The sequence below is a fragment of the Pseudorasbora parva genome, chromosome 14, assembly GCF_024679245.1.
Source record: "Pseudorasbora parva isolate DD20220531a chromosome 14, ASM2467924v1, whole genome shotgun sequence".
NCBI lineage: Eukaryota > Metazoa > Chordata > Actinopteri > Cypriniformes > Gobionidae > Pseudorasbora > Pseudorasbora parva.
The window spans coordinates 36,497,896-36,518,057 of NC_090185.1; the positions used below are offsets into that span (position 1 = coordinate 36,497,896).

Here is a 20,162-nt window from a genome sequence, read left to right on the forward strand (position 1 = left end):
TAGTGGACATTACTGAATGCAATCATTCAGTCCCATAATTGCACCGACATAACGAGTGTGAGCCGATGCAGCCTACACACACACACACCGGCTATCCGACATCACGCACTCGTTTTCATTCAATCCTTCAATTGAACTATATTAGTGGACTGAATTAGGGATAGGGAATAGTAAATGAGGGTTTGGGGGACGATTTCGGATTCAGTCAGCGACTCTGCGTCTCCTTCCCGCTAGATGTCGCCAAACGCAGCGTGTGACGTCATCGACGTGCGCCGCGATCGCTCTGCGACCATAACAACGCCTGATAACCCTCACTTTTATCGATATCATTGATAGTGGAATATTGATTGGAATTTATTCGCACTGCCTTAAAGGTCCTGCACACTTCATCATTGAGGCGGACACACGGTGAGGCTGTGAATCACAGATGTCTGCGCCCTTTTGTGTGCGAGTGTTTCAAAAGATAGACCTGGTGGTTTTGTTTGATAAATAAATGATCTGATCTGAATCATTGATTATCATTATCTCAGATTATTTATGCCTTTGATCTCGACGAGGGCATTGTGTCTTATGACTTTTATGCATGCGTATTGTAGTTTCAGAAAATTAAAATCATGTTTTTCTCATATTCTTAAGGAAGTCATTCTGTGGATGTCTGCGATCCGTGGATTTGACTGACATGACATATAAATACCACGATACAAGATTATTATAATCATTTATAGCATATATCACGTTTTTTGTCGAACGCGCAACGTTTTACCATATGAAAGCATCGATAAAACATGTTTTTTATAACATGCACCATGTTAATATTTAATGGTTATGAATATGGTGGTCATTCTGTACGACAGTATAGCCCCAATGCGATTACCTTTAACAACATGCAGACATTGACAGCCAAATGCGATAAAGAATCTGCTTTTGCGAAAGAATAAAACAAAAATACTGAGTTTTTCTCACCCAGCACTCCACGAAGAAACATGTAAACAGAATCTGCGGAAATAAGCCATCAAAATTATTTACTAATTGTCTTACTTAATAGACTAAGGATACATTATAAGAAATATTTAATAGATTATTAAATTACTGTTCAGCAGAGTTGGACACATTTGGTTTGCTAAAGTTAAAGGGTTAGTTCACTCAAAAATGTATTTCTCGCCCTCATGTTGTTCCAAACCTTCGTTCATCTTCTGAACACACATTAAGATATTTTTGATGAAATATGAGAGCTCTCGGACCCCTCCATAGACAGCTATTTAATTAACACTTCCAAGTTCCAGAAGGTATTAAAACATCGTTAAAATAGTCCATGTGACACTAGTGGTTCAAACTTAAAGGGATAGTTCACCCAAAAATGCAAATTAGATTTACTCACCCTTAAGCCATCCTAGGTGTATATGACATAATTATTTCAGACAAATACAATAGAGTTATATTAAAAAATGTCCTGGCTTTTTCATGCTTTAGAATGGCTGTTTCTGTTTTAAAGTCCATAAAACGGCATCTATGCGCTGGCACGCCAGTCTCTTGTGCACACAAGAAAATATGGTTGTAAATATGGATATATTCTCACACAAACAAATCGCTTGCTTCAGAAGGCCTTTATTAACCTTCCGGAGCCATGTGGAGCACTTTTATGATGAATAGATGCACTTTTATGGACTTTAAAACAGAAACAGCCATTCACTGACATAATAAAGCTCGGAAGAGCCAGGACATTTTTTAATATAACTCAATGTAATGATTGTATTCCTTTGAAAGAAGAAATTCATGCACACCTAGAATGACTTGAGGGTGAGTAAATCATGGGCTAATTTTCATTTTTGGGTGAACTATCCCTTTAATGTTATAAAGTGACAATGATACTTTTTGTGCGCAAAATAAAAGACGACTTAATTCAACAATTTCTTCTTGTCTGTGTCAGTCTCTTGAAGGAACACTCCACCTTTTTTAGAAAAAGGGCTTATCTAACTTCTTTGCTACATTTAGAAATGTGGGCAAAAATCACTTTCACTAGGGACATGCTAGCTGGCAACATAGGAATCCATTCATTATGCTAAGCTAAGCTAGTGGCCACCCTGCCAAACTAAAACCATGCATGCACTGAAACAAAAATGCATTTGCTCACATATCTAAATGTAGGAAAGAATTTGAATAAGCCCTTTTTCTAAAAATGGTGGTGTGTTCCTTTAAGGCCTGTTCACACTGGGACGGTTTTCACGCGCGTTTATCGCAGACGCTTAATGCCTCATGACTAAACAAAGGGCGTCAATGTGAGTGTGCACACCAAAGCGTAAAACGGCAGGTGTAAAAGTGGCATTTTAAAAATAAAATAAAAAAACAGTGGGTTCGTTTTTTTATTTTGACATGGCGCATTAAAAACTGGCCAACCAATGAGGTCGGCGCTTTTGTTCACGTGCCTGGAGCTGCTGTAGTTACAGTAAAACATGACTTGGTGGTGCTCAAGCACAGAACTGTCTTGCCAAGCACACATTGGTGAAAAAGAAGATGTGATGAGGAAAGATGAATGTAGATATGCTGGTCTCGTTGGTGTCTAAACACAACGAGTTGTATGACAAATGCCACAGTGACTACAAAAATATTGATAAGAGGGAGCTGTTATGGAGAGGAATCGCAGCTCAAATAAGACTTTTCAATAAGCGCCATCTATTGTCAGGGAGTGATTTTTTTTAATTTGAATGGCACATTGCCAGTGAAAATCGCTTGGGTTTGAACACCCCAGACATGCTGAAAAACATCTCGGAAAAACACTGGTGATAAGCGCGTCATGTGATATTCATCCCGGTGTGTACAAGCCTTTACGCTGTTGATGGGGTAAATACAGTGCAGAGCTTCGAAGCACTACTTCAGAACGGCGGCCTGCCATTGGTCAACGCTCAATGGTGAGCCGCCGTTCTGACGTAGAACTCGGAAGCTCTGCACTGTATTAACCACGCATAAGAGACTGACACAGATGAGAAGAGATTGTTGAATTAAGTCGTTATTTTGGTTTGTTTTTGCACACAAAAAGTATTCTCATCGCTTCATAACATTAAGGTTGAACCACTGGAGTCACATGGACTGTTTTAACAATGTCTTTACTACCTTGAAAGTGTTATTAAATTGCTGTCCTTGGGGGGGTCAGAGAGCTCTCGGATTTCATCAAAAATATATTAATTTGTGTTCTGAAGATAAACGGTCTTGAGGGCAAGGAATTAATGACCAATGGGTGAACTAACCCTTTAATGGCAGGCACTGTTAGCCACACAATACTGTTTATGCTTCTGCAAAATACTGCAGTTATACACTGTTCATAATATTCATCTCAAGTCACTAAGATTGTTTTACTCTTTGTTCCCTTTAAACGTACAAAAATTAGAAAAGTGCATCCAAACGGCCAAGATTTCCAGTTTCAAGATCCAAACTCCCGATGGTGGAATCTTGCTAAAGAGTGTGGCGAGGATCCCGGGAGGAATGGGGTAGAGTTTGCGATGAGGGTCCCGGCACCGAACAGCTCCAATCGGGCAAAATCCGGCTCAGGGGAGATGCCTGAAAATGGACGCTCCAGAAGGAAACGGGTGCCGAAAACGTGCGACTGCTGCGGGCCCAACGGCAAGCCCCACGCGCCAGGACACGACCAGCTCTCCAAGAAACGTGGCCGCAAGAAAAAATCCATGGTGAGCCAAGAAGAAGTGGCCGCGGAGGAGGTGGTGAGCACATCCGGGATCGTAACTTTGGACGCTGTGGACGCAGGGACTGTGTCTGAAATGGAGGAGGCAACGTCTCCCAGAGGGAAGTCAGACTTTTCCCAAACCGAGAGTGCGAGTGAAAGCACGGTCTTGGTGAACGGCTTGGAGAACAGTGTTCATCCCGAATGCACGCATCCCAGTGACACCAAAGAGCTGAGCGGTTCTGAAATACCGAGCGACTTAACGAAGAAACCCTCAGATTCTTCCTTGACCAGTGCAGAGCCGGACGTTTCCGTTCACAATGATGCGATGGAAACTGAGCCGCCCATCTCGTGCGCTAATGTAATTAAGGCTTCCTGGGACCACCACTACTGCAAACCCCTCGCGGGGGACATCAGTGACTCCACCGAGGCGTCTGCACCGCCTCCTGCTGAGTTCACAACGGAGGGCATCATCGAGTGCATTCATGGTAGTTTGATGACTTGAATAATGACAATCAATCAGTCAACTTTATTTATATAGTGCTTTTACAAGGGCGATTGTTTTAAAGCAGCTTCACAGTGTTAAACAGGACAATACTGCAACAAAATTAGATTTGGCTGTAAAGTCGTACTGGAGAAAACAGTGATGTTATCAGCTTATTTTAATTTATCATATAACGACAATGTTGGCAGATCAGTATTATAGTTTATAGAATTAAATAAAACCTATTTCATACATTTTATTTGTATATTTAGTTTAATAACTTGGATCATAATTTTAGTGTCCCAACATGGTGTTGTTTGTTGTTTCCTGAACATGCTTTTTTTCTCTCCCCAGAATTCCTTGAGCAGTTCTATGGGAAATATGGAAGCTTCACCCCGTTAAGTGAGACTGATGTGCTCGATCACCTAAATAAGATCTTTCAGTCGGATCTAAATGACTGGCAAGTTCAATCCCTAATTCATCTGGGGAGTTTTTTCACATAGACAATGTTAAAGGTAGTATTTTAGCAGTAAAATATCCAAAAACCACTAGGCCAGTGTTATATATTTTGTTCAGTTGAGTACCTACAATATCCCAAATGTGGCCAACTATTTGTAAATTGTGAGAAAATTGCTATTTTAACCACGGACCCGGGACGTTTCAGCATAGCGTCTGAGGGAGTCGCCTGTCAATTGCGTCATATCTGCGCTACCCTCGGTTTCGGGTTTTATTTGGCAGAAGCACTTTACTCTTAGCACTCTATGGTATAGAGTGCTAAGACTAAAAAAGAATATGGTTTTATTTTTTCTCGTGCATTTATTACCACTGTTTTAATTCATTTCTATGTAAAGCACTTTGAATTGCCATAGGGTATGAAATGTGCTATACAAATAAACTTGCCTTGCCTTAGCAGTGCGAACAAGTGTCACAACAGACGGCAAGAAAATGCACAGAGTAATGTCATAACATAATTTTAAGCACATTTAAATGTATCTAATATGATAAACAGAGTAGTGTTACCTCATACTCATGGCTGGAAAAGCAGAAATGGCGCCGGCGATTTGACCCGTCATAATAAAAGTCCCGGTACTCGCTGTGTAAAAGTGTGTTTGTTTAACAATCGCTCCAGCGGCTGTGCTCAGCTCCACAACACTCGGTCCTGCTCTGCTTTACACTACAGTAACGTTAATAACCGCATCCATCAACATGATTTCTGCCCGAGTCCTATCCTGACTCTTTTCCCAAGATGCTGCGCTCAAACTTGTCGTCATCAAACTAATTTGATGCACCTTTAATGCCCATTACTGGCACTTTCCACAAATAGGGTACAAAGTCGAATTTATGTGATTTATTTTCAATAATTTTTTTTATAGCCTTTAGAAAAACCACAGGAGGTCGAACGAAATGTTATAATTCACATGTATTTGGTTTGAGCTTTGCAGTTCATTACAAAAACCTTTTACCAAAATTTGGGAAGTTTTTTTTTCAATAATACCTAAGTCTGGAGTAAGTAAAAAAAAAAAAAAAAATCAGTAGGGATGCATTTAATTGAAATCAAATGTATACATATATAAGTATATAAAAGGATCACAGTTTCCACAAAAAATGAATATCAACATTGAAAATAATCATAAATGTTTCTTCAACAAGGATCATGTGACACTGAAGACTGGAGTAATGATGCTGGAAATTCAGCTTTGACCACAGGAATAAATTACATTTTAAAATAGGGTAAACATACCTATTAAGCTCACCTCTACATTGAGACATTTTAGTGCACAGGGTATTGGTTTAAGTATAAGAAGTTGTGTTAAAATACAATATTAATCTCTCACACAATAATATTTTATTTTAAATGACAAAAGCATTTCAAGTGAGATGTATAAAAGTCTGGCTGTGCCTGTGATTAATAATTACTTGTTTGTCCCGTCACACACATATTCCCATGAAGCTCAAGACAACCATCAGTTAATATTTAAAGTCTGTTTATAAAGTATTTACATAATATTTTAATATAAACAGCTATAAACAGCTTGAAATAAATTGTCCCTAGGATGTAATGCTCTGTTTTTGCCTTATTTGGAAGAGTCATGAATATTAATGTTGAGCTCTGCTCTGATTGGCTTATTTCAGCAGTTCAGTGAAGCTGCTCGTGAGTCCTGACCGTCCTGACACAACACAGACCAAGCAGAACATCTCAAATGGAGATTGATAAAATGCAGCTTACTTGTTTATTGGCGTTTTCAGATCATCCGCCCACGAGAAAGAGCTCGCGTTCGTGTGGTTGCCAGATTTCAGTAATTAAATCCCCAAACAGAGCTTTTCTGTAAAAAGAAACCCGTACACACTCTGGTTTTTACCTAAACAATCTCCAATCTGGCAACCATACGCACGCAAGCTCTCTCTCGCGCACGGACGATCTGAAAACACCAATAAACAAGTAAGCTGCATTTCAGCAATCTCCATTTGAGATGTTCTGCTTGGAGTATTTTATTGTTACTGTACCAGCATCTTGCGTTATCTAGACAATGCGGTCTCTCTAAGAAACTTTCAATTTAATCAGAAATTGTTTAAACAGCAAATAAGGGGATAAATCGCTACTTACTGCTTGCAGGAAATACAGTTGCCTCTTTCTTCAGTTTAAGACGCTGAAAAAAGCTTGCTTGAAATGGGCCGAACAAACAAACGATTTTGACGCCCCCTGCACAGCCTGGAACATGACGTGTCATGAGAGCCGTTTTTGCTATCCTCAAGTGTCTTGTTTACCTGCAGTCCTAATGGTTCGGTTCCGCCTGACAATGAACATGTTTGGACAGATGCAAATGTTAGGGGCGTGCATATAAATGATCCCCAACGCTTGCTTCACAGTTGGCCTTATGTTGAGAAGCACTTTTTTTTCTGTGGTGTTTCTTATGCACGAGATTTACATAAGAAGTAGGAGGCAATGATGTTTGAGACTCAACTCCATTATTTCACTATGGCAAGGTTAATTCAATTTTTCATTCTAGGGCACCTTTAAAAATTATAGAAGTGTAAAACCACAGGGTATCAATAAACTGTACATTTATAATAAAATTGATTTAAAAGTAAAATAATGCATGTGCAGTAATATATTAGTGTAGCACACAATCTTATACAGCTAGTAAGCTAACAATGTTCTGTAGCATCTGCACTATGTTGCTAAAACTATCTTTTGGATCAAACTAATTATTTTCCTCATCCAGGTTCCAGGTTATAATATGCAAAAGTCTGAACATTAATCTCTCAATTTTGCTATGAGAAGTAATACTTATCCAAAAAAAAGCTTAAACATCTAAAAAAATATGCACATTTAAAAGGCTACTCTTTTGGTGAAAGTTTTTAGAAAGCTTTCAAAATGGCTGCCAGGCAGTGTGAACACATGGATACCCATAACTCAGTGTGCAGTGGTCGGATTAGCTTGACATTTAAAGAGGTATATAGTAACAAACACATCCATTGGTTAAGACATCAAGTAGGGCGATAAATTATTATTTTATTTTTATAATCTGATCTCAAAGATAGTAGTGTGCTTAATGGGTACTTGAACTTAATAGGTGCATTTACCCTGCTCCCATAAAAAACAGTTCTTTAAAACTGCAATAATATTTTTTTACTGTATTTTTAATAAATGGAGCCTTGTAGAGCTTTAGACACTTCTGTTAAAAACACAAAAATCTTATCGACATCCAACTTTTGAATGGTAGTGTATACAGTGAGGAAAATAAGTATTTAACCACCCTGCTATTTTGCAAAATAGCAGGGTGTTCAAATACTTATTTTACTCGCTGTATTTCCAATGAATGTAAGAATACAAGCTTTAGTAGCAAGATTATATGGTTGAGCTTGATGAATACCGTCAACAATCTGGGAAAATGTTGATTTGTTGTGTTAAAATCGAGCTATCTCTCATGAAATGTTAATTTCAGATTATATTAGATAAACTATATATTTTGCATTTCTAAGAACATGGGGTTTGTGGCTCCACTGATTCTTAAACATTAATAAAACACCAATTTGTTCTCCATCTGATCCCTTATGAAAATGTTTAGGGTTCACTTTATATTCTGTATATTCCTTCAGGATGAAGCTGATAACCGCAGAAGTGGCCAAGTACAGGGCTGGTCTGGCCTGTGCTCCTATGCATTTCTTCCAAGTGACCTACAACAAGCACACTTTGACCTTAGATGACCTTTCAACCCTTGATGACCAAAACTGGGTCAATGATCAGGTAGGCTTTAAAAATCTGTACTTATACAAGGCTCGAAACCGCGACCATTTTGCAAACTAAATTGAATCTGTGCAACCTCAACATTTATTTGGGAGCATTTGATCAAGCGCAAATAATTGTTGAGGTGCGACCTTTTTCACTTCTAAAATGCATTTGCACATCTGCTGGACTAGGATTTGTTCTGTGGGTTTTTGCAGGTGATCAACATGTATGGAGAATTGATCATGGAAGCTACAAACCATAAGGTAAAAGCATTAATGAGTTTCCCTAATGCACTTTATTTCTTGATTATCATGTTTATCACACTACATTTCATACAGTTACAAACTTCACTTTTTTGTAAAAAAGTTAAAGAAGGACATCATTAACAACAGGAAAACTAATATTTTCTGTTAGAAACTAATGGTAAAACTAACCTTTACATTTTTAATAATTAAGTAAAGCTAACAGAGTTATAGGCTATAATTACAAAAAGTTCAGGCAAACTGAACATGGTGAGAAAACCGAGTTCTGGTGGTTGGACAATATAATCAGATAAGATGTTGCAGAATTTTTTATAGTGATTATCGATAAAATATTTCTTAAAGGTCCCGTTCTTTGCGTGTTTTCGAAGCTTTGATTGTGTTTACAGCTTTGATTGTGGTTACAGTCTGCAATATAACATGAGTTCATGTTTCGCGTGTAAAAAAACAGTATTTTTCACACAATTGACTTATCTGTACTGCGCTGTTTCCTCTGTCCTAAAAACGGCCTGATGATTTCCTTGTGCTATGAAGTCCCTCCTTCAGAAACACGTAGCGAGTTCTGATTGGGCCAGCGCTTCCCGTGTTGTGATTGGACAGCAGCTTAGCGCACTTTGCCCGGAAAGGTCCTGCCTCTTACCATAACGGGGAGATTCAAGCGCTGAATGTCCACGTGAGAGAGCAACGAGACCACGCCCCCTATTTTGTGTGCTCTTGTGGGCGGAGGGTTCGTCAAGGTTCTAGTGACGTCATTACATCAGGAAGTGCAGGGGTGTAGTCCAAACCGGCCGTTCGCTGTAGGCCTTGAAAGGGAACTTCTGTTAAATAAAAAATCTCGCTTGGCATTGAACTTTGAGCTTTATAATTTTACAGGTATTATTTATGCTCTAACAGCAACATTACACACTAACTAAAGTTGAAAGATGGAATCGTGAAGAACGGGACCTTTAAAATCACCCAGCCCTATTGTGTTTACACATTTTCATCAGATACAACATTGCGGCATTGACCTTTTGTGTATTATGATTGAGTCTGAGTCGTAACAAAGGCTCTATTTTACCGACCTGAGCTCATGGTCTGAAGCTCGCGGTGCAGGTGTGTCCCCGAATCCACTTTTGCTAGTTTAACAGGGGAAAAAACAGTCTGCGCGCCATGGTCCAAAAGGATTGTAACTCGTCTCTTAAGGAGTCATGGGTGTGTTTTGGGCATAACGTGCAATAAACTAATCAGTGTCTCATCTTCCATTCCCTTTAATAGCCAGTTGCGCTCGCACAATGGCAGATTTACTATTTACATGCCGGAGTTTGCGAGCGGAAAGACTGAACGCTTCCCCAGAGAGAAATCCTTTTATTTTTTAATATTGTAAAATGTTTGTGTGCTGCTGCATGTCCCTGTGTGTTTTATAAGCAGTGTGTGTGTGTGTTGTGCACCCGCCTATAGACCCTTTTACAGCCCACGTGATCAAAGAGTTGCGCGCGCATTTTGGCAACGGAAGTGGTGTTGTTCCCTAGTGGTTCTAACGTGTGAGCAACTCCGAAAGTTTATCAAAACGGTTTCCCAGCATCAAAATGTATTCCCAGCATCTGGCTGTTGTGTTTTTGGTTGCACTAATCGCTATTCCACCAATGGGCTTAAGTTTTATAGAATTCTGACAGGATCACGGCCGTTTCAGAAGAACCGGCGGTACGCAGGCGATTAAATGCATTGATTGGAACGAGGAAATAAAAATGCTCGCATAAAAAAAATCATTTGTAAAACATTTACTGCACTTGAAACTTAATTATTTATAATAAACCTCCCAACATTGGCTGCCACTGGTGTGCATAATGTACCCCCCACCCCCAGATTATCATATCAATAATCACAGTATTTATCAATTTCATTTGTAATGATTTTATTAATAGTTTAATTGCAAAATAACCATCTGAGAAATGTATGCAAGCAATATAGTTGCTATTAAAGTACTATAGCATTACAAAATTAAACTTTAAACAGAAGTGTCGACACGAATCAATAACATAAAATGTAAGGAAAATGATAAATGTATGTCTGTGTGAAGAATAAGAATAAATGTAGAAAATTGTATTGGACATTCTGTACATGCCCACAGACAACGTATTCATAAGCATCCAGTGATTTATATGCTTGTCTCGGGTGTACACGCTCGGTTTCTCAACTAAATACGTATATATCCGACCACTAAGTTATATCTGGCCATCTGCTAACGTCTTCTATCCACTCCACTATAGTACACGGATCTGGTAGCCGAATACCATTTGATAAAGTCAACTTTTTAAAATAACTTTCTCGGTTTGTGTTGCTTAATCCGCTCACGTAGCTTGACATGCTGCTGATTCTCGCCACAGTTTGTTGCCAAAATGCGCGCGCATACGTTGCTACGTCATCATTGTATACAAACAGTAAAAGGGTCTATAGCTGCATATTACTAACACTAACACAAAAAATACTGCGTTATTGACTTAAGATAAGAGCAGGTTTTTGTCGGTCAATGGCACAATCGTTTTCAGTTCCTTAAAAAAAGCAACGAGCCAACAATGCGCCTGAACACACCTGGTTTTCAGACGGTGAACAAATAAGTGTGAGTGCATTTGATATTTAAGCAACATGGCCCTGGACATGAAAATGATAACTGCGTCGGACTGAAACGAGCTAAAAACACTTGCGTCGCACTGCACCGGGTGTATGATAAGGCCTATTGAATCATTCGCTCGCCCGATTCAATCAAAAACGCAGAGTTATTCAGGAATAAAACACCATTAGTGTGTTAGTCTGAGACATACAACGTATTTTCTATTGATGGAGCAAATATTGCCAAAGTAGCTGACAATATTGTCTTAAATGTAAATTACTCATGTTTATAAAAGCAACATTAACTCACAGTCGTGCTGCTGTTCTGAATATCAGTTTGGCTGTGAGCCCTGAGTCTACAACTGATATTCAGCAGCACAATTGACAGTGTGATATTGCTTAAATATTGCAAAGTCTAAAGGTGCGTTTAGTCATGTAGTGTATAAGTACAGAACACCATTTTCAAACCGAGCGAAATTTCGTTTTCGTGCTTGTTTTGAAATCTGCATGGGGAAATCTTCAAGTTCAAGTTCAAGTCTGCTTTATTGTTAATTTCCACATCTACAGTACATACATACAGAGAATCAAAATTGCGTTACTCTCAGACCCCGGTGCATACAGATAACATTCACATTAAAGCCTAAAAAATAACTAGATCAAATATAAAATGTAGGTACAACTATACAATAAGGGAATGATAAAAAAGACATATCATAAAATTAAAAATAGAGTTAAATAAAGCAGCGCAAGGCAAATAACAGATATAGTGCAAATCAATGAAGTGAACAACAGTGCAGTGAAGTTTTTAGTGCAACTTATATATCTAAAATATCTTGTTAAGTCTGATTAAAGTGACAAGTGACCAAGAGCAGTTATTTAACTGACTGATGAGGTAGTGGAATGACGTCAGTCAATCGTCAATCTTTTACCCTCGTGCAAAAATTATACTCATATTGAAATGAATAGATTAATACTGGCAAGTTTTCTAGAGGCGACACATTACTGGCAAAATAAATGCAGAATAATACAACAGTAACGATGCTTGGCTTCTGAAGTTTCTGTATGTTTGGAAAAAACTATTTTTTCTTCATTTCCCTTTTGAATTTGTAGTGGTGTAGCTCTAATGTTGCATATTATTTTATCTGTCCTTTTCTAGGTTCATTTCTTCAACAGTTTTTTTTACCGACAGTTTGTAGCAAAAGGTTATGAAGGAGTGAGACGGTGGACCAAAAAGGTAAATGTCACAGCATGCAAAACATTACATATAGATTGAATCTCAGGTGCTTAAAGGGTTAATTCACCCAAAAATGAAAAGCTGTCATCATTTTCTCACCCATATGTCGTTCCAAACCCGAAGGCTTTCTTTCTGTTGAGGAACACAAAGATATTTTAATAAACATTGGAAACCAAACAACATTGGTGTCTATTCACTTTCTTTGCATGGACAAAAAAATTATTTTATTTTGTCTAATAGTTTTTTTTTCTAAAGAATATGTGTATTGTGTCACTATTCCTGGCACACAGAATGGTGGAGTGGCTAATGTCTTCTGTCTTGATGTCTTCAGGTTGATCTGTTTTCTAAGACATTGATTCTGATTCCTCTTCACCTGGAGATCCACTGGTCACTCATAACCGTGGACGTCTCCAAGCAGAACATCAACTTCTACGACTCGCAGGGCATCCTGTTCAAGTTTGCTGTGGATGTGAGTGCTTTTGCAGAGCAATTTAAAATTAAATCCTCACTCTCAAGAAAAGTACAAAATTTACCTTTTAAGGTACAAGTGGCCGTCACTGGGGTGGTACACTTAAGGGTATGTTTTTGTACCTCTATTTTAGGGGTAGGCAAGTTCAAGAAGTCCTAGAGATTTGATATCCTCCAGAGTTTAGCTCCAACCCTTTTAAGCCACCCCAGTATAAAACGTGTGGCTCCCAGCATGCATTGCAGCATTAAGCATGTCTACATTGTTGAGATTCATGTGCTGATTCTTGATATCTGTGTGCTTCTAAACTTTTTCCCCATGAAGAATGTTTTTAAAAATCAAAATTCAGAATGTCTGATCTGTGACAAGAAAGTATTTATTAACAATTTTAGTCAGTGATGAATTTAGTCAAACATTTTTCTTCATGATACATTGTTTGTTTATTGATTGTTTATTTGCTTCTTTTGATATGAACAGATTATGTGTTTTGTTAACACTGTAACAAAAACCACAAACTCACATAAAAAGCCAAGAATCAAACTGCCCAACTAAAGGAAACAATGATCTCCATAATGTTGACCAAACATTATAAATAAAACATCAACATCTAAACATCAGTTAAAGGTGGGGTAAGTGCTATATCTAGTAACCGTCGTGTCCGTGTCCGTCGTGTGTTTTGAATAATGACGTGCACAGAGCGAGAGCGAGCGCTCTTCTCACCATCAATAGTAGACACGCCTTTTACCTGCTGATTGTCTACAAGTTTGTTATTCCACTCGGCCCGAGTCCTTTTTCTAAAACGGTTTTGAAATAACAATCACCCCACCTTTAATTCTCAGCAAGAGCTTCTATAGACGTCTTTCAGGGTTGGAGCCAAACTCTGCAGGACGGCGTCTCATTAGGACCGAACTTGTCTACCCTGCTCTAAGGAAAACAATGGTATAATTGTATCATAAGAAACAATTTTGTACCTTTAAGGTACAGTTATACGTTTTGTTCTCCATGGAACAAAATTGTACCTCCGCTGTACCTTTTTTTCTGAGAGTGCTCACATTTATAATTTATCTACAGAACATCCTGAAATACATCCTGGCAGAAGCAAAAGAGAAGAAGCTACCCATCTTTCAGAAAGGCTGGAAGATGGTCATCAACAAGGTCTGTAGCGTGAGCGTAATTAACCCGTTTTCTGATGTTCTGAATAAACACACAGCAAGAGCTTTATTTTTATTTGTTTTTGCGCTCTCTACAGACCATTCCACAGCAGAAGAACGACAATGACTGTGGAGTTTTTGTCTTGGAGGTAAAAGAAATGTTTGCGTACATTAGAGCTGGGTGGCATGATATATATTCAATTCAAGTTTGTTTCTATAGCTCTTTTTTACAATACATATTGTTTCAAGGCAGCTTTACCAAAAATCCTTGTTTCAATGACACAAACAGGATGTGTTCTGTTATCAGTCAGAGATGAGTTTATTATAGTAGTGTCCATATGGCAGTAATATACAGCTATAATATAATAAAAGTTATGTGGATTGTAAACATCATGTATTCAGCAGCAATTAATACTTGTGCTTGTAATGACTATAAATATAAGGGTAATGCTGTTATATAAACACCATGCAGCAGTGCTATAGATTTTGCTATAAACGACTAAAACGAGTAGATGTATTTGCATGGCTATCAGTGGGCAGGACTGCTTTGTTATGCAAGGGTGACAGACAGAAATTATGCAAAAACCAAGCTTCAAAATGTCAGTTTGAATGACACGAATGTCCAGGACCGATGCTGTTAAATAAAACTATGACTTGGTAGGTAGTATTAGGTTGCATTTTCATTAAAGTGCCCATATTATGCTATTTTAAAGGCTTCTGGTTTTGGTTTGGAGTCTCCTACAGTAGGTTTACATGCATCCAAAAAAACAAAAAAACACTTGAATCTTCTCATAATAAACTATATTGCCAACAGTTATATTGCCAAAAGTAATGGCCAATCCCTCCAAATAATTTAATTCAGGTGTTCAAACACTTCCATGGCCACAGGTGTATATAATCAAGCCCTAGGCATGTAGAAGCTTCTCTGTCTGGCAATCCGATGGATTTGGGTTTGGCGGTTGCCATGAGAACGTACTTGCCTGACTGCATTATGCCAAGTGTAAAGTATGATGGAGGGGGGATTATGGTGAGGGGTTGTTTTTAGGGGCTGGGCTTGGCCCCTTAGTTCCAGTGAAAGGAACTCTTAATGCTTCAGCATACCAATACATTTTGGGCAATTTTATGCTCCCAACTTTGTGGGAACAGTTTGGGGATGGACCTTCCTGTTCCAACATGACACAGAGCAAGGTCCATAAAGACATGAATGAACGAGTTTCGTGTGGAGGAGCTTGACTGGCCTGCACAGGCAGACGTCCCAAAACTTTTGGCAATATAGTATACATTGCACATCACCTAATTTCTCAGAGTCTAAGAACAGTTCATTCAAAGATTCAGTCTCTCTAAAACCCAGTCTGTTGTGATTGGTCTGTTCTGCTGTCATTGGTCAGTTATGATTGGTTGACCACTTATAAGGCTTGTCAGAAACAGAAATTTCAGCTCTGGATCTTCATCAGCACTTCATTCACAGTGATACGAATAGAAACAATAGTGAGGGTATCAATCTCATCCTTTTGAAGTTCATGTAAAGTGGATTTGCAGCGCTGAAAACAGCATCTTCTCGGCTAATACAAGCTCAGCTACAACTACAGTGTTTGAGGGACAAAAGAAGACGTTGTTTGCGAGCAGCCAATGGAGACCATAGGGTGGCCTTATGCAAATGTATTACACTATTAAGTAGGCTCAGCAGGGTGTAAAACTGGTACTGAGGTCTCGTTTCAGCAGTTCAGTTTGATGCTTTCTTTAGGAGACAATAACTGTATTTGTCATATTCTTTGATCTCTAAAACTTTGCAGACTTATACATTCACAAACAGCTATGTTACACACTACATGAAAGGACACATTCGAAAAAGCATAATAGGGGCACTTTGAACCGAAAGAGACAGAAACACCTGCAAGCTAAAACAACAATGGATGGCTATGTGGATGAGAGATTGTGTAAGTGCTGAGAAGCCTAAGTCTGAAATCATATACTTACTTAAAAGTAGGTACTTATTTTGCGAGCGGTAAAAATTATGCTTTATATAGTATGAATGTGTGTAGTATGCATGTAATCCAGATGTACTACATTCAACATGTTGTCTTTATTATACCATATACTCCTAAACCTTCCCAACACACAAACACACACGCACACACACTGTCTCTGCCCCTAAACCTACCCAACACACACACACACACACACACTGCCCCTGCCCCTAAACCTACCCATCTCACACACACACACACTGCCCCTACCCCTAAACCTAAACCTACCCATCTCACACACACAGACGCACACACACACTGCCCCTACCCCTAAACCTACCCATCGCACACACTGCCCCTCCCCCTAAACCTAACCAACACACACACACACACACACACACACACACACACACACACACACACACACACACACACTGCCCCTGCCCCTAACTACCCATCGCACACACTGCCCCTCCCCCTAAACCTAACCAACACACACACACACACACACACACACACACACACACACTGCCCCTAAACCTATCCATCTCACATACAAACACACACGCGCGCACACACACACACTGCCACTGCCCCTGCCCCTAAACCTACCCAACACACACACACACACACTGCCCCTGCCCCTAAACCTACCCATCTCAAACACACACACACACACACACACACACACACACACACACACACACACACACACACACACACAATGGTTAGTTTCGGCGTAGACATACACATGGATAGCTGAAAATGCGTACAGATAACACGCCACTTGACTTTAGAATTATGTTTGTTTACGCTAAGTCATGATGTCATCTTGCGTCAGAAGTTGTAGGACATCTGGTACTTTTTGCTTACTGTGTATTCAGACATATTACTTTTGTCACATACTGTTTTACTGTATAGTAGGGAAGTATGCGATTTTTGGATGCAGCCTAAAAGATAGATATAAAGATGTGTATATATGGGTAATAACTCGTGGCAAGAGAGATTCCCTGTTGTTGTTGAGGGGGTTTTGTTAACGTGTGTATATGTATATATATATATTATAAAATGACTCCACATAGTATAAGCCCCCATATTATCATCAAACTGAAGCATTTTTCCTTTTGCAGTACTGCAAGTGCCTGGCGTTCATGAAGCCGCTGCTGTTCACTCAAGAGGACATGCCACGAGTCCGCAAGAGGATCTACAGAGAGCTCTGTGACTGCAGACTGTCTGACTGTTCAAACCAAGACAAAGCCACATAGATTTGAGGACTCATAGACTCGTGTTTGGACGATGAACACAACAGGCAGGAATAGGTCTCACAGCAAGACAATGAAATCCAAAGTTTTGGTCGGGCAAAGCTTGAAATTCCCAATATATAAGCCTGTCCAAACAGTGGAAAGTCTTGCTGGAGTTTTTCTTTCAGGTTGCGTTTACCTCTTCGCTTGACATCGGCGGTTCAGATATGCCTTTTTCCCAGTGTCCTCAACCTTGAATTTAGGAAGGCTGTGACTGCCTCTCAGAGAACAAGGTGGCTGTTCAGAAACAAACGAGTAAATCCTCAGCAGGGGAGAAAACGTTTACTGGCAACCACGTTTCCAGACCTCACAAATCACAAGCGTGTGGATATTTTTTTGTTTTGTAAACTTATTTTAAATTTCATTTATTGCCATTCATCTTTTCATCTTGTATCACAGCCATGACACAGACTACATGTTTCTATCAGGTTTCTTTTTGTAAAGAAAATAGTTTTTGCTTTGCAGCATGAAACTTGAAGGACTTTTATAGATTATAAATGTCACGCCATTGTTAGGGGGGTACAAGAAGCTTTTATAAAGGCTTTTAATGAATGTACTGTAAAACATGGGGATTCTACTTGTACAGTCAAGCTTGTAACTTGAAAACAAAGTTTGTGGCGATACCTGAAGTCCTGGACCAGATTTTGCTTTGTTAACATTTGATCAACTTCAAATTATGTTCTAAGTTCCCAGATCTTCCGTGGTTTTTAATGGCAAAGCCACAGGATTGATGCTTAATATCAGGCTGCTTGCTGTAAACCCTGGCATTATTTGACCGTTTTGTTGCAAACTGCTGTTCTCTCACTTCTGAGCACTTTCCGTTGTTTTTCTAAAATGGGTCAGCAGTTAAAATGGTTCTTGTAGCATGTAGATTTGTCATTAATTGAAGTCAGTTAAAGGTCATTTTCAATGAGCACAGTTTGTTGCAGTGAAAGCTGCAGGTTTCTGCTTTTTATTTATACTCTTTCCTTTTTCTTAATGGTGAAGACTGATCTGAAGAAATCCGCTGTTCTGTCATCGTTTCAAACGAACGCTGAAGGCCAAGCAAAACATCCGAATGTTGATTGTTGCGAGTCATCATCATCCTTAGTTGTGTGTGAGGAGCATTTTTCTACCTTGTGATGCAGTTTGGTACAAAAATATTTCAGAATAGTAGCTTTATACTTTTGTCAGTGATCCACCATTCAAAAGAGATACTGTCATTTTAGTTACTTGAAATTTACCAACAAATCATAACCTCAGACTGAGTTTCTGACTACTAGTTTCATCATTATTTAAAAATACATAAAATCATGGTGAATAACCAGTTCTGTGTCTGTTATTGTGTCCAAATATTCCTTGACCTTTCAGAAATGCTGATTGTCTACCTCTAGAATTCAGTATAAATGTTTTCAATATTGCAACCCTGTTTCCAAAATTTTAATAGTTTAGAGTAAAATAGCTTTATATACATTGGAATGGCTAACGGTTGAAGATTTTGCTTAAATGTTGCGTTCGGTTACATTTCATGGTAAAGCTGCTGGATACAATGAATCACCATTTTGTTTAAAATCATGCTCATGATTCTCCTACAGTTCTGATCATACAACTAAACAAACAAAAAATAATAATTACAAAATGGTTCTGACAAAATGTTAATTGCTGCAGTCTATTTAAATAATAGGACCCACTTTATATTATGTGGCCTTAACTACTATTTACTTGAATTTAAATTAATCATTTGATGTAATGCACTTATTGTGTGCATACATCTTTTTACATTGTACTTACATTTTTAAAATTACCTGTATGTAATTACATCTGTAATTAATTTCTGTATTTGCATTTAGAAATACACTGTTGACACTTCCCTTATACCTAACTTTACCCTTAAACTCACCCACACCACCACACCTGTCCCTAACTTTACCCTTAAACTGACCCACACCACCACACCTGTTCCTAACTTTACCCTTAAACTGACCCACACCACCACACCTGTCCCTAACTTTACCCTTTACCTTCCCCACACCACCACACCTGTCCCTTACTTTACCCTTAAACTGACCCACACCACCACACCTGTCCCTAACTTTACCCTTAAACTGACCCACACCACCACACCTGCCCCTAACTTTACCCTTTACTTCCCCCACACCACCACACCTGTCCCTAACTTTACCCTTTACCTTCCCCACACCACCACACCTGTCCCTTACTTTACCCTTAAACTGACCCACACCACCACACCTGTCCCTAACTTTACCCTTTACTTTCCCCACACCACCACACCTGTCCCTAACTTTACCCTTAAGCTCACCCACACCACCACACCTGTCCCTAACTTTACCCTTTATTTTCCCCACACCACCACACCTGTCCCTAACTTTACCCTTTATTTTCCCCACACCACCACACCTGTCCCTAACTTTACCCTTTATTTTCCCCACACCACCACACCTGTCCCTAACTTTACCCTTAAACTCACCCACACCACCACACCTGTCCCTAACTTTACCCTTTACTTTCCCCACACCACCACACCTGTCCCTAACTCTACCCTTAAACTGACCCACACCTGTCCCTAACTTTACCCTTAAACTGACCCACACCTGTCCCTAACTTTACCCTTAAACTCACCCACACCACCACACCTGTCCCTAACTTTACCCTTAAACTCACCCACACCACCACACCTGTCCCTAACTTTACCCTTAAAGTGACCCACACCACCACACCTGTCCCTAACTTTACCCTTAAACTGACCCACACCACCACACCTGTCCCTAACTTTACCCTTTACCTTCCCCACACCACCACACCTGTC

The 20,162-nt window shown here is 39.3% G+C and overlaps 1 protein-coding gene across 1 annotated transcript; it reads left to right on the forward strand.

The window, feature by feature from the left end:
- Positions 1-221: 221 nt before the first annotated feature.
- On the forward strand, positions 222-18,274 carry senp5 (SUMO specific peptidase 5). Its single transcript, XM_067416327.1, has 10 exons — positions 222-408; positions 3,383-4,161; positions 4,512-4,617; positions 8,259-8,406; positions 8,604-8,651; positions 12,394-12,471; positions 12,803-12,940; positions 14,009-14,092; positions 14,187-14,237; positions 17,186-18,274. Exons 2-10 carry the CDS (start codon positions 3,495-3,497, stop codon positions 17,318-17,320), a joined length of 1,455 nt encoding a protein of 484 aa, XP_067272428.1. The 5' UTR covers positions 222-408; positions 3,383-3,494; the 3' UTR covers positions 17,321-18,274.
- Positions 18,275-20,162: the final 1,888 nt, after the last annotated feature.

Bases quoted from the DNA above. Each gene is read 5' to 3' on its own strand.
- senp5 (XM_067416327.1), top strand. From the start codon at position 3,495: ATGAGGGTCCCGGCACCGAACAGCTCCAATCGGGCAAAATCCGGCTCA. The intron at 14,093-14,186 runs GTCTGTAGCGTG...CGCTCTCTACAG, and splicing joins GGAAGATGGTCATCAACAAG to ACCATTCCACAGCAGAAGAA. The intron at 14,238-17,185 runs GTAAAAGAAATG...TTCCTTTTGCAG, and splicing joins GTGGAGTTTTTGTCTTGGAG to TACTGCAAGTGCCTGGCGTT.